Genomic DNA, 12,265 nt, shown 5'->3' with positions numbered 1-12,265 from the left:
GAAGACTCATGACAGCTTTGAACAAAAACAAACAAACTGTATATAAAGAGTTCGGTCTGGACTGTATGGAGTGCATGTTTGCATTTGTGCTGATTTTGGTCAAGACACGATGTCGATGTCAGGGCAGTCGATAAATCTCTGTAGCCTCCTCTTGTCTCAGAGGTCTAATCTGTTTTAGAGTTTGGCAGCACTTTGACTTTCTAGTCCTGCTTTGGGGTGAAGAGCTTTTCATCACCTTCTCAGGGAACACACTGGTGTGCAATTACAGCTGGTCAAGGCACGAGGTGAAGGACAAGAGTGGAGCACTTTATTTTCATATACAGGTTGAGTGGGTGTTTTTACGTGAGAGTGATTGTTACCGATTGTGTGTGCGTGTGTGTGTGTGTTAGGGTCTTTTTGTGAGTGAAAGAGAACATGTGTGTCCAAGTGTTGAAGTGGGCGTTGACGCACCTGCTCTCCAGCTTGGGACTCTCCGATGATGAAGCGGTCGCCTGGGCCGTCAGCCGCTAAAATAAAAGAAAGATTTAATAACATTACACATGTGTGTGTGTGTGTGTGTGTGTGCTACTGCAAATATGTGTGTGTGCGCGTAGGAGTGTGTCATTTAGTTGAGTCATTTCATCTCAGTGCGCCATGGAGCGAACAAACAGAAGCAGAGGGACATTTTTGACATCTTATGTGCTTTAAATCAAATGGTCACAGGACTAATCATCAATCATATAGTTAGACATTTCTCCTCTGTATGCATTTATTTTTTTAATCATGCACTACATCCATAAAGTGAACACGGACCATACGTTTAGTGTTTGGTACAGCAGAATAGCCAAAAGCAAAACAGAAGCAGCTTTGATTGTCCTGTCGCATTCTTGTTAAGAGACCAGGGAAGAAACTTTACAATCTACTTTGACTCTGTAAAATGTCTCGTTTAGTGGAAAACTTTTATTTTATGAGCTAACACATAGTCAAATGCTCCCAGAATTGTCACTGGCCACTGTTTTCCTGGTGAAACACTTAAAAAAAAAACTAATTTCCGACAAATATCTGCTGCTCTGGAGTTACAAACTGTTTGGACGTTTTTGTTTTTTTCTGATAAAAAGTGATTTTCACCATTTCAAACCATCAGTGTTTTCCCTTCAAAGCTCTGAGACTCCAACCTGTCCACACTGCATCACTCTCTCATCACAGAAAGACACCTGTTTATTTCTTCTCTACTGTTACACCTGGTGATGCTCTCACTAGAGGGAGACGACACACTCTTTGGCACCACGAGGCCTCCGGCTAGAAACTCAACTCACTTAACCCATTTAGTAGACAAACCAAAGTTGGTTCATTCTGAGTAAGCGTGTGTTTTTTTGTTTTTTTAAAAAAAATCCCAGAGTCAGAGAAACATGGATGTTGCAGCTCGGTACAAGAGCATAAACAAACCTGCTCTATTTCTGTAGATAGCAATAGGTTATTGGTTCCTTCCACACCCACAGGCAAAGACCTAAACTCTCTAAAATCTGCACATGTCTGCCTCGACAGGCGCCAGGCCCTCAGGACAGATGTATAAAATCCAGAGAGACCTGTGGTGTTCTGCTCCTCCTACTCCATCAGCAGGAGCCAACAGCAGATGTTATATGCAAGAGTTTTTGAACCGCCTGGAGGCAACAAGCTGCCACCCTGCTCTCCGGGGTACCAGGGCCCCTCGCTGCCCTCCAGGACTCCCAGTCTCTGAATTACTGACCAGCAGAGGAACCGACTAGAAAACCACTCTCAGGAGTTGAAAGCCACTTCCCTGACCAAAGGTGAAACCTAAGCAGTTTGATTTCTACCTTTTTGTCGTTTATTTCCTCCTGGAGCAGAACCAACACCCCACGCCCTCACAGATCCTATTTCCCATAATGCAGAGCTCAGAGGAGGAAGAAGAAGCCCTTACATTGCTCCTGAGGCAATTCCCCACTGCCCCAGTGTCCTGTTCATGTCTAACTGGGACAGTCAGGACATTTAAGTAGGAAGAAAGACACACTGGCCTCGTTAGTCCCTCAGCTTCTTGTACTGTACGCGCCGCAACTTCCTCACAAGGAATGACAGCAGTGACTCTGCAGTCACAACGGTAAACTGGATCCGGTTGCACCAATTAGAAACGTAGCTTGTCTGGGTAGTAAAGATCAACAGGAAGTTTAGCATCCCAAGATCTGTTGCTTACATCTTTAGGACACATAACAATATATTATCAAAAGTGCAGGTATGAGCTCCTCTGATGGGATTATTCATGTTTTAACTGTTTTTAAAGGGACTACGAGGAGTTTCGGAAAGCAAAGTGTTTTTTCACACTACATTTCCCATGAGCCTCTGCATGCACGGTGAAATTCTTGGACCGGCACAAGACGGATGAAAGCGAAAACATTTGCCAAGAATGTTTACATTAATCAAGAAAGAAAATCGAAGGTTGGAAGACGTTCAGATACTGTCGTAGTTCCGACCATAAACGATGCCGACTAGCGATCCGGTGGGGTTATTCCCATGACCCACCGGGCAGCGTCCGGGGAAACCAAAACTAGGAAATGCTGGGCGGGTCGACCACTAAATAATTAGATCAAAATAACTATAAAGACAAAATTATATATTTATAAAAAATGGACCCATTAACAAGTGTGGGTAACGTAGATACATCCACATTCATATGAGACTCTTTTATAACCAGATATAAACTCCTCGGGGTCTCTTTAAATATCACGGGTCAGAGGATTTTTACCGTCTCTTTTGGTTTTGTTGTGTTGTTGTTGATCCCTTCTTGTCTTTACTTTATTTCATCCATCTTGTAACTTAAGATGTTCAGAACGGTGTTATATAAATAAAGTTGATCCTTTTTTAAGGTTTCAACATCAACACTTTTGTGTCTTATCTAAATTTGTTTCAGCAAAATTGACCCTGGTGTCATAAAAACTTGAATTAATGTGATTAGAGACAGTGAGACAGACAGCGAGAGTTTGAGAGAAGAAGATGAAGAAGAGGAAGAGAGGAACATGTTTTACATCACCTGCCATAATCTGCCTCACTTACCTCTCACAGCATAACCATCCTTGACAGAAGCAGGGAAGGGTGGCAGGTTGTCTTTGGCATAAACGTCCTGAGCCAGGACTCGACCCATCCCATCTGTGGGAGGAAGAGGAAGAACATGGGTGTGAGGAGGAGGAAGAGGAGGAGGAGGAGGAGGCTATGTGAAGGGTGGCAGAGGAAGAGAAAGAGCGACAGCTGGAGAAAGAGAGAGAGAGAGAGAGTGGATCTGATTCGGATTAAAATCCAGAGAGACATGTGCGCCCGAGGTGTGTGTATGTGTATGTGTTTTAAAGAGAGACAGAGTGTGACACCATGCATCAGGATCTCTCTGCATGACTCACCACCTGACCAGCACACATGAACACACACACATAAGACACACACTTTCTCCCTTTCTATTTCGGCTACTGATTCACATGCAGCGAGTGGAGGCTTGCAAGTGTCCTTATCCACATTTTCTTCACCACTTAAAAAACTTGCACAGGAACAATAGCTCAGAGAGAGTGAGAGAAGGAAAGAAAGACAGAAAAAGACATGGGCAGAGTGGGTGGAAGAGAGAAATCCTGGCACTAAAATACCTTAAGCTGCTGTGTGGCTATATATAGCATCTCTCTGAGCCTTTATGCTATGATTATGTGGGTGTTAATATGAAGATCTAAGCTTTGATATCAATGAAGTTGAAGGCAAAATGCGATGCACAGACCGACGCCCACACACACGCATCAGCTTACTAGATGCCGGTCATGACAAGCTGCTGTAAATAATGCATCTCAGTCACAGAGGAAGACACACATGCTCACACATGTCCGACCCTTACATCTTTTCTTTTCTTTTTTTTTTTTAAAGTCAGCAGCATCATTGCGTCTGAGATGTATCTTACTCCGTCCAAGCTGCTACTTAAACAGCTTGTTAAACCATGTGCTGAGGCTGAGTCGTGCATATAAATAGAACAGAGGTGATGTCTTGTTGCAGAAAGGCAGAGTGTGTATTTGAACAGATGCATCTGCAGCACGTCGCTTACAGTCTGTCCAGGTTTTAAAAAGGTTACAAAACGAGGACTTAAATCACAGATAGACCAGGTTTAAAGGAAGTGTTGACATTTTGGGCGATATGGTTATGTTTTTTCTTGCTTGTCTTTAAATGTTTTACCTTAATTTAATGTCCCATGATATGCAAAACATACAGCATCTACACCCAGTAACACATTATGATATGATACACATTCACAAACACACACACACATGTGCAGATCCATCTTAATCCAGCAGGGGAGCTGCTCCAGCTCATGTCTGTCTAAATATTTCATCTCTTAAATCCCTTCTTCCTCTCGTCCCTATCTCTCTCCGTCCTCCTTCCAGCTGTGCTCCTGTGCATCCTCCTCTTTTTTCCCCACAAACATGAAACATCACTTTACACTTGGGAAAAGAAAGAGTGTTCCATCTACCATCATTGATCTAGAAGTCGTGTGCGCCACAGGCCATTATTGCCCCCACTCACTCAGCCCTCAGCCCTCGCCGCCTCGTCTTCAGAGGTGAATTAAAGAGTGCGTGTTTTCCCCTCTGGCCTGAAGCCTGGCTGTGTGTCATCCTCCTCCGGTGCTCAGGCCGCTCTACCAGAAGGATGACTAGACCCTCAGGTGCTCAACTAAACCTCTGTGTGCATGTCGTTTCAGACCTACATGTACATACGACAAGCCTCAAACTACTAAGGTGCATTAAAGCACATTTAACTGAATCAAGGGGAATTCTTATTAAAAACAACCTGCAACTACAAAGACTAAAAATGGATGTGTATTACAGCTGCAGGCACCCACATTCAATTGGATTCATGTTTGTGGCCACACAACAACAACAAGCCCAATATTTATTCTTCTGTAGCTCAGTTTTTCTCTCCTCCAACTTCTTCCATTCTGCAATATGTTCACTAGTTGTATCTAACTTTGTTTTTCTGCAGTTTGTTTCTGGGAAGGTTGGGAAGGCCAGAACAGTACGGCTGTCGGATGTAAAACCAAAACAAAGAGCTCGAAGGTGCTGAAATGCTTTGTGAAGCTGCAGTTGGGTCATTAACTAACACTGGTTTATCATTACGAACTGACACCATCACTGATCCAGGGTAAACATAGAAGCTTTGATTACAGCAGCTTCAAAGTAGCAAGGAAACATGATAATTGCAAGTTTGTTTCTGAGCAACATGTGTTACTAACTTTGTGTTGGTGACTCATGTTCCTTGTGTTCTTGCAGGTGAGTCACACCAGCCAGACACCCAGTTCATAAGACTGTAAAATCTTCTTATTAAAATGAATGAATGGGTCATGGGCTTAGTCATGATTGTGGCACCTCATTCAGTGAAATACTGGGACTTAAAGGACGCTTATTTAAATGCAAGTCTTTGAAATGGGCAATTTTATGGGGAAAAAAAGAGAAAAATCCAAAATGGTTCAAGAATAAAGTCTATTTTTCCTGTTACTTCCATAAAATTACTATAGACTTATATACTATACTTATGTATAGCACAGGCAATCAAAGTGATATACAGAATAAAAGCAATAAAATACCAAATAAAACAACTCTACCTCACCGCCACACACACTCACAACAATTGCGACCAATTAATAAAAAAAAGAAAGACCTAAGAGAATAATAAGAGGAACTGTGGAACTATAACTGAGGAATTACGAGCTACAGCGTGTGTGAATGTAAAATATAGTTAAGCTCAGCTGCATTTGTACTCCCCAAGACTGTCTCAAGGAAACAGAACAGTGATCTTATGGCCAAGGTGTGTGAAGCTGGATATGGATATAGGTTCAAGGCTGATGGAGATTCCAGAGATTTTCTCCCACTCTGCTCCATAAATGTTCCTCAACATAAAAAAAACACAGTGAAGAAAGTGAACAGACTCCATGGTTTCATTTAGGGTGAAGGTGAAACTAGACAGGAGCTTCAGAACAACATAAAATTGTGTGACGGTTTTAAAACATAAAGTGTTGTGTGCTGTGAAATAGATACATGCATGGGTGGTTCACACAGGGCATATGGATCTACAGTACAGTATATGGAGGGGCTGCTTCTTTGTAGCCATGATTATATACATATATATGTGTGTGTGTGTGTGTGTGTGTGTGTGTGTGTTAGTGTGTGTGGCCTGCGGACAGGGGCTGCTGATTCAGTAAGGTGTCCGGCCGCGGACAGAGAGCGCTTAAACGCTGTCATGTGAACTTAGCGAGCGCATTTTGCAGCATCGATCTGAAAGGTGTGATACCTCGACATCCCAGCAGGCTCGGCCGCTGATGTCAGCAGATGTAATGGGAAGGTAAATTGGAGATGTCAAGGGGCAAGATTAACAAATCTGGGGCATTTGTGTTTGCTTGTGAGGCGGATTTGTCTGCAGGGGAAATCGTTCTTCGTGGGTTCTTTTGTTTGCTCGGCAGCATGACGGTTTAAAGGGAGGAGGAGGAAGAGAGGGGGAGGAGGGAATCAAACATCTGCTGTCCTCCTCACCTCTGTAGTTGATGATCTCAGTGCCCAGGACAGCGGTCATCTCCAGCACAGTGATGAAGGCCTTGTCCATGGAGGTGAGGGGGAACGGGGACATGCGGTGCCTCCGGGCCACCTTGGTGATGTCCACTGCACTGTGACCTGAGAAGACAGGCGGCGTTAGCGTCACATTCCCTGTCATGACACTCACTGTCATCGCACAAATCAAACCACATCCCAAAATAGTGACGGCACATATGCAGCGCTGTGTCTCATATCACTCCATCTGTCCGTCAATCACTATTTCTTGCGTTATAAACACCTAATAGAGCCCATGGACAACACTGGTATTAATATTTGAGAGTTCATTTTTTTATGTAAATGAATAAGATGAAATCATTTTTACATAGATCATACACCACTATAACAGGAACATTATTGGTGCATCAAAAAGATTAAATATTCCATAATTACAATGCATGAATCATCATCATTTTGTTGTCTGACAGCTGTTAATGTGTTATTCTATAATGTATGAACGTCTATGGACATACATATTTTTCTTTTAAAAGAATTTTACACATAGATTAAAGACACTGAAATGAAATGGTGTAAACATAGTGCGCTACGCTGAGGATAGAGAGCGCATTTTTCACATAAATGCTCGAGAAGATCAGAAAATCTTTGACTGAGTTTGTTTTAAAAAAGAAAAAGAAAAGAGGACTAACACACACTATATCCTGTAATTTTAAATGTCTAAAGCCATGCTTTCTTTTTAACCCAAGACTTTGAGCACAGGCCACTCACGCTTTTTTTTCCCAACATGTTTTTTCTTAATTTAGCTGTTTTTGAAAGATGACAGCAAAAGACGTGAGAGAGAGAGAGAGAGAGAGAGAGAGAGAGAGAGAGAGAGAGAGAGAGAGAGAGAGAGAGAGAGAGAGAGAGAGAGAGAGAGAGAGAGAGAGAGAAATCTACTGGGACTCAATCCCAGGACAGTGGAGATATAACATGTGGCTCCAAAAAGGCAGTCAGCTAAACCACTCAACTATCTCTGGAGACAAAAAACAGCATTTAAAAAGAAATTTCTTTTAGCCCAAGAGCCACCAGAAAAAAAAAAAAAATCCACTAAGGCGTTGGAGCTGATCTGAGCACACTGGCTCTGCAGCTGTAGCAGTAAAGGGCAAATTCCCCAAACATAAGACATGAAATGCACAAATAGCACAATAAATAAACATATGTAATCTAATGTGTTTCCCCACTAATATCACCAAGACAAGTGGATTAACATGATTTATTTCTTTTTATTTTTTTGGTGCATATGCGTATATATATGTGCAATAACACAATTTAAACGCTATGAAGAGGGATTGGCAGGAAATAGTTGTGTTTGTTTGCAGAAGCTGAGGATCCCGGCTGGATGACAGAGGTGCTCGATAGCAGCCATGTTGGTCTAATAATACCTCTCTAATAATTCCAAAGGTAAAAGGAACAAAGCAAGGTGTAACTAATGTGTAATCTGCTCTCTCTCTCACTCCCTCTCTCTCTCTCTCTCTCTCTCTTTATCTCCCTCTGCCTCGCTCTGCCGCTGCCTCTCTGCCTCACAGCGAAGAATGGGCGCTGTGCTTTGATTTCCCTTGACCCAATTTCTCTCCTTTAAACATACACTTACGCTTCAACAGCATATTCTGATGCTTAACATGGGGCTTAACAACCTCTGGCAAAACATCACACACACACATACACACACACACAGGCACACACACAAACACACAGACGTGCAAACACAACACACATATATACACACACAGCCGAACACACAAACCATGCTCGCATTGTCACATCACATGCTCATTTAAAATCTATTTCTGTGTGTTTGAGAGAGTACACTTGGTGACATACAGATATGACACACAGAAGAGGGAGTGCGTTTCAATTGGGAGCTTAGTACTCACTTGATCTTAGGATATTTTCTTTGCTGCTGCATCGTGACTGCACCTAGAGATGGAGGGAGCGATTGGGAGCGAAAGACGAAGGGCAAAGACAAAGAGAAAGAGAGAGAGAGAGAGGGAGAGAAGGAGGGAGGCAGGGAGGGAGGGAGGGAGAGACGGAGAGAGAGAGAGAGAGCAGAGGTGGTGGTAATTTGAGATAAACCGAGCAGCTCTTTTGACATGCTTGAGATGAGAAGCTGTTTATACAACAACAAGTCAGAAGCATTGGCAAGAGCCGTGTCACACTACACTGTGCACTTTGTCCTGCTGTTGGGGAGATGGCTGCATCTCCTGCATTACCATTATCGTCACTTACTGTACGCTATACGACGTCATCGACGACGACGTTATCACAGGTGATATTCACACTGATGCAATGCACTGACAGGGGTCACGCTAACCGTTAAAAAAGATTAAAAGCACTTAAAATATTACGGACAAAGGCAACAACATACAGAGTGACAATATCGTATCACAAGGTCATAACAAGATGTATTAACTGTGCTACAGTGTGACATCAAATGTAGTGGAGATGTAGTGTCGGAGTTATAGATAGTGGCTGTTCAGATGTGGTGCAGAACGGTGAGGTTACTGTGGAAAAATCGCTGATGCTGCATGGCAGCTGCACTATAGCGCTTAACTATGTATAATCTATGGCAAGGATGGGAGGAGAGCAGAGTGGGTTAAACAAAAACTGAGTGGGCTGAGTTTCCCAAAACCATCTTAAGACCACAGCTCTGTCACGTCCAAAACAGTGAGTGAATGGAGGTCAGGAAATTAAAGTAGCACCAACTAATAAGTGTTATAGTGGAAACAAGTGAAAAACACTTCACTAATCTCACATTTACAGTTTTTCCCCCCCAGATTATGACCAAATTTCCTATAAAACCCTGCTTCTTTCTGGGTGGGAGTGGTTTTAACTATAATCAAACACCTGCCATAACTGCTGTGTCCCTGTTCCATATCATATACTGACCATATACAGTATGAATCGTCATAACATAATGATTCTTTACAGGATTTCTGTGGGCCAATCGAGAACTTCAGTATTTGGGTTGGGATCTTTCTGTAGTTCCCTTTTGTTTTCTGAGATGTTCTTGGAGCTATTTTCATTTTAATTTGTTTTTCCCTTTGTGCAATGTGTACTGAGACAATAACTTTATACTGCCGCTGTGAACACACTACACATAACTCAAGAAAAACCTGTCCCAAGTTTTGTATATGGTATGAAATTTGGACATAGCTGTCATGTCAAAGCTTTTAGTTGAGAGAACAGCACCTGCTTCCAGTTTAAAAGCATCATATAAATTTCAGCAGAAACTACTTCTATTTAGTTTGCACATTGTTTCAAAGAGTAACTTGACAGCTCTTCACCTGTTTAACTTGCCCACACCTCTGTCCACACCCAAAAAAAACAAAACACTCCTGGGTGTGTGGGAACGGGAGAGACAACAATGAAACGCTGCTTTTTCATCTGAGCGTTAAGTTACTCTTCAAGTGCAAAACGTTGGTGATGAATGAAAGCAAGAGGCTGTACAGTAGGCAACAACTGCCAAGAAGAAGTGGCGCACGGAGCGGCTGCCAAACCTCCTGCTGAGCGTGATTTTAATTGAGGTATTTACACAAAACTAACAGGGCATTGATGCACGTTGATGTTTGAGATGCTTCAATAGCGGGAAGTCGCTGTGTTAAGGGTATGAACATGCTTTTGGGAAGTTCAGCCTTGAGGGAGAGACTCAGTGAGTAAAAGAGAATCACAGGCTGCAGTTTATCAGGCTGTACGTTTGGCACAGAGTAGGAGTATCATTATCCTTTGTACACCTACGCAAATATAGGCCCAGTCGGATGAACTGGGTGCAGCGGAAGTACATAAATTCAGCCGAAATGAACTTCCATGCCAGAGTTTTACAGTCTGTATAAGAATTGAGGGCAGTTACTTGAATTTAGTCTTTGAGCTTTAAAGCAGGCGTCGACTGGGCCGAATGTCAACTGGGCATCATTCTCACATTTTCGAGAGTTTGTGTTTAGTTCTCTGTTTGTCGCTGGCCTGACTGTGGATCTATACCTTTATATCTAAATGTGTTGATTGACATGACTGCTACTAATGCCGTCGTTATCTGTCGGCGTCTGACACGTCTTTCACTCACTCCTCCCTTCCGTTTGCTGCGACTGCTGCGTCTCAGTGACCTCTGTGACCTGGAGGTGGTATACTGTATGTCGCATAAGTCGGGTGTGGGGGCAGTGTGTGGTGTATGGAGAACCGAAACACCCATGGTGAAGGTGAAGGTCTCTCTTTACCCACCCAACCGGCCCGCCCACCCCTTTCTCTCTCCTCCCCTCCCTCACCGCCATTATAGCTATAGAGGCTAATAACTTGCGACACCACTGGGCACCAAACAGCCAAGGTGAAGAGGGTGGGAGATGGGAAGTGGAAGGTTGGCTGGGCGGGCAAGGGTGGGTCGGTGGGTGGTTTGGGAGTGGGATGGTGGGAGAGAAGGGATGGAGAGACAGAGAGATAGAAAAAAAAGACAGGTAGTTAGACAGGTAGAGAGACAGAGAGAGAGAGAGAGGGGGGAGTGGAAGGATGAGGATCAGCATGATGTGGTCCCACAGCCCGGAAAGGAAATAAAGGAAACGAAACGAAAACAGGAAGCACGGACTAGACAGACTTCACTAAAACTACAGAGCCGAGACATAGCAGAAAGGAGGGAAAACAGGAAGAACAACAACAAAAAACAAAAACAATAAAGACCACTAGAGCGGCCTGATGGCATCTACTAAACAGACATCCAGCACACCAGACATAGCTACTGAAAAGCAGAGCATGTTAACCGGAGAGACAGAGACAGAGATAGACAGATGGAGGAAGAGAAAGAAGAGACAAGAGACAGAAAGAACGAACAACGAGGAGAGACAAGAGAGATAGTGTGCGTGGGAGACGGAGAAGAGAAGAGGAAGAATCCTAACAGACCGGACAGAGGGTGAACGACAGACAGATAGATAGAGAGACACACAGAGAAAAGAGAAAGAGAAAGAAAGAGAGAGAAGAAGAAGAAGCTGGGCAAGCGAGGAGGGAGAGAGGAAAGGGGGGAGAGTGGGGTGGGAAGAGGGGAGAGGAAGGAAGGGGGAGAGGGGGGGGCACAGAGCGGGGCGTTTGTTTTGCGCGCTCCTCGGAGGAGGGTGAAGGAAGGGCAAAAAAGGGGCGGGTGGGGGAGGTGGGGGAGGTGGGGTTGGGGGAAGAAGAGGGGGAGGGAGGGGGGGCGGGATAGTTACTCGAGAGCTGAAGGTCCTCCTGCGATCATCTTTAAGCCCCTCCAACCTACACTGGAGCTAGTGGAGATAAAGCATCGAATCACAGGCATCAGTGCATCTGTCCCGGCAACCACAACACTACAGACAGACAGACAGACAGACAGACAGACAGACAGACAGACAGACAGACAGACAGACAGACAGACAGACAGACAGACAGACAGACAGACAGACAGACAGACAGACTGACTGACAGACGGCATCCACTGCAACAAGCAGCCCTAGCAGGAGGAGGAGGAGGGAGAGGAGCAGCGAGGAGAGAACTGAGATACAGATTGAAAGAGAGAGAAAAGGAGGGATGAAGAGGTGAAGAGTTTGGGGGCTTTTTCAGGTGGCTTACTGTAATGCAGCCACACTGGAGGTGTCTTGGGTAACGATGATGTACAGCTGATCACAATATGACTGATAGTTTTTTTTTTTTTTTTTAAGTTTCTAAGGTAACACTTTATT

General features: G+C 43.8%; 1 protein-coding gene across 4 annotated transcripts in view; it reads right to left on the bottom strand.

Annotated features, from left to right (window-relative positions):
- The window catches only part of gphnb (gephyrin b), a gene marked incomplete at both ends in the record, with an annotated part of 102,210 nt that overhangs the window by 6,330 nt on the left and 83,615 nt on the right, over window positions 1-12,265 (bottom strand). For all 4 annotated transcript variants that reach the window (XM_084000934.1, XM_084000933.1, XM_084000935.1 and 1 more), the window contains 4 exons: window positions 451-506; window positions 3,046-3,138; window positions 6,540-6,677; window positions 8,468-8,510. In XM_084000934.1, the coding sequence (XP_083857060.1) occupies window positions 451-506; window positions 3,046-3,138; window positions 6,540-6,677; window positions 8,468-8,510 (330 nt within the window). The remainder of the gene's footprint in view (window positions 1-450; window positions 507-3,045; window positions 3,139-6,539; window positions 6,678-8,467; window positions 8,511-12,265) is intronic.

The sequence above is a fragment of the Trachurus trachurus genome, assembly GCF_905171665.1.
Source record: "Trachurus trachurus genome assembly, chromosome: 24".
In the NCBI taxonomy this organism is placed as follows: domain Eukaryota; kingdom Metazoa; phylum Chordata; class Actinopteri; order Carangiformes; family Carangidae; genus Trachurus; species Trachurus trachurus.
The sequence above is the reverse complement of the archived record's forward strand: the minus strand, read 5'-3'. Positions and strand labels throughout refer to the sequence as shown.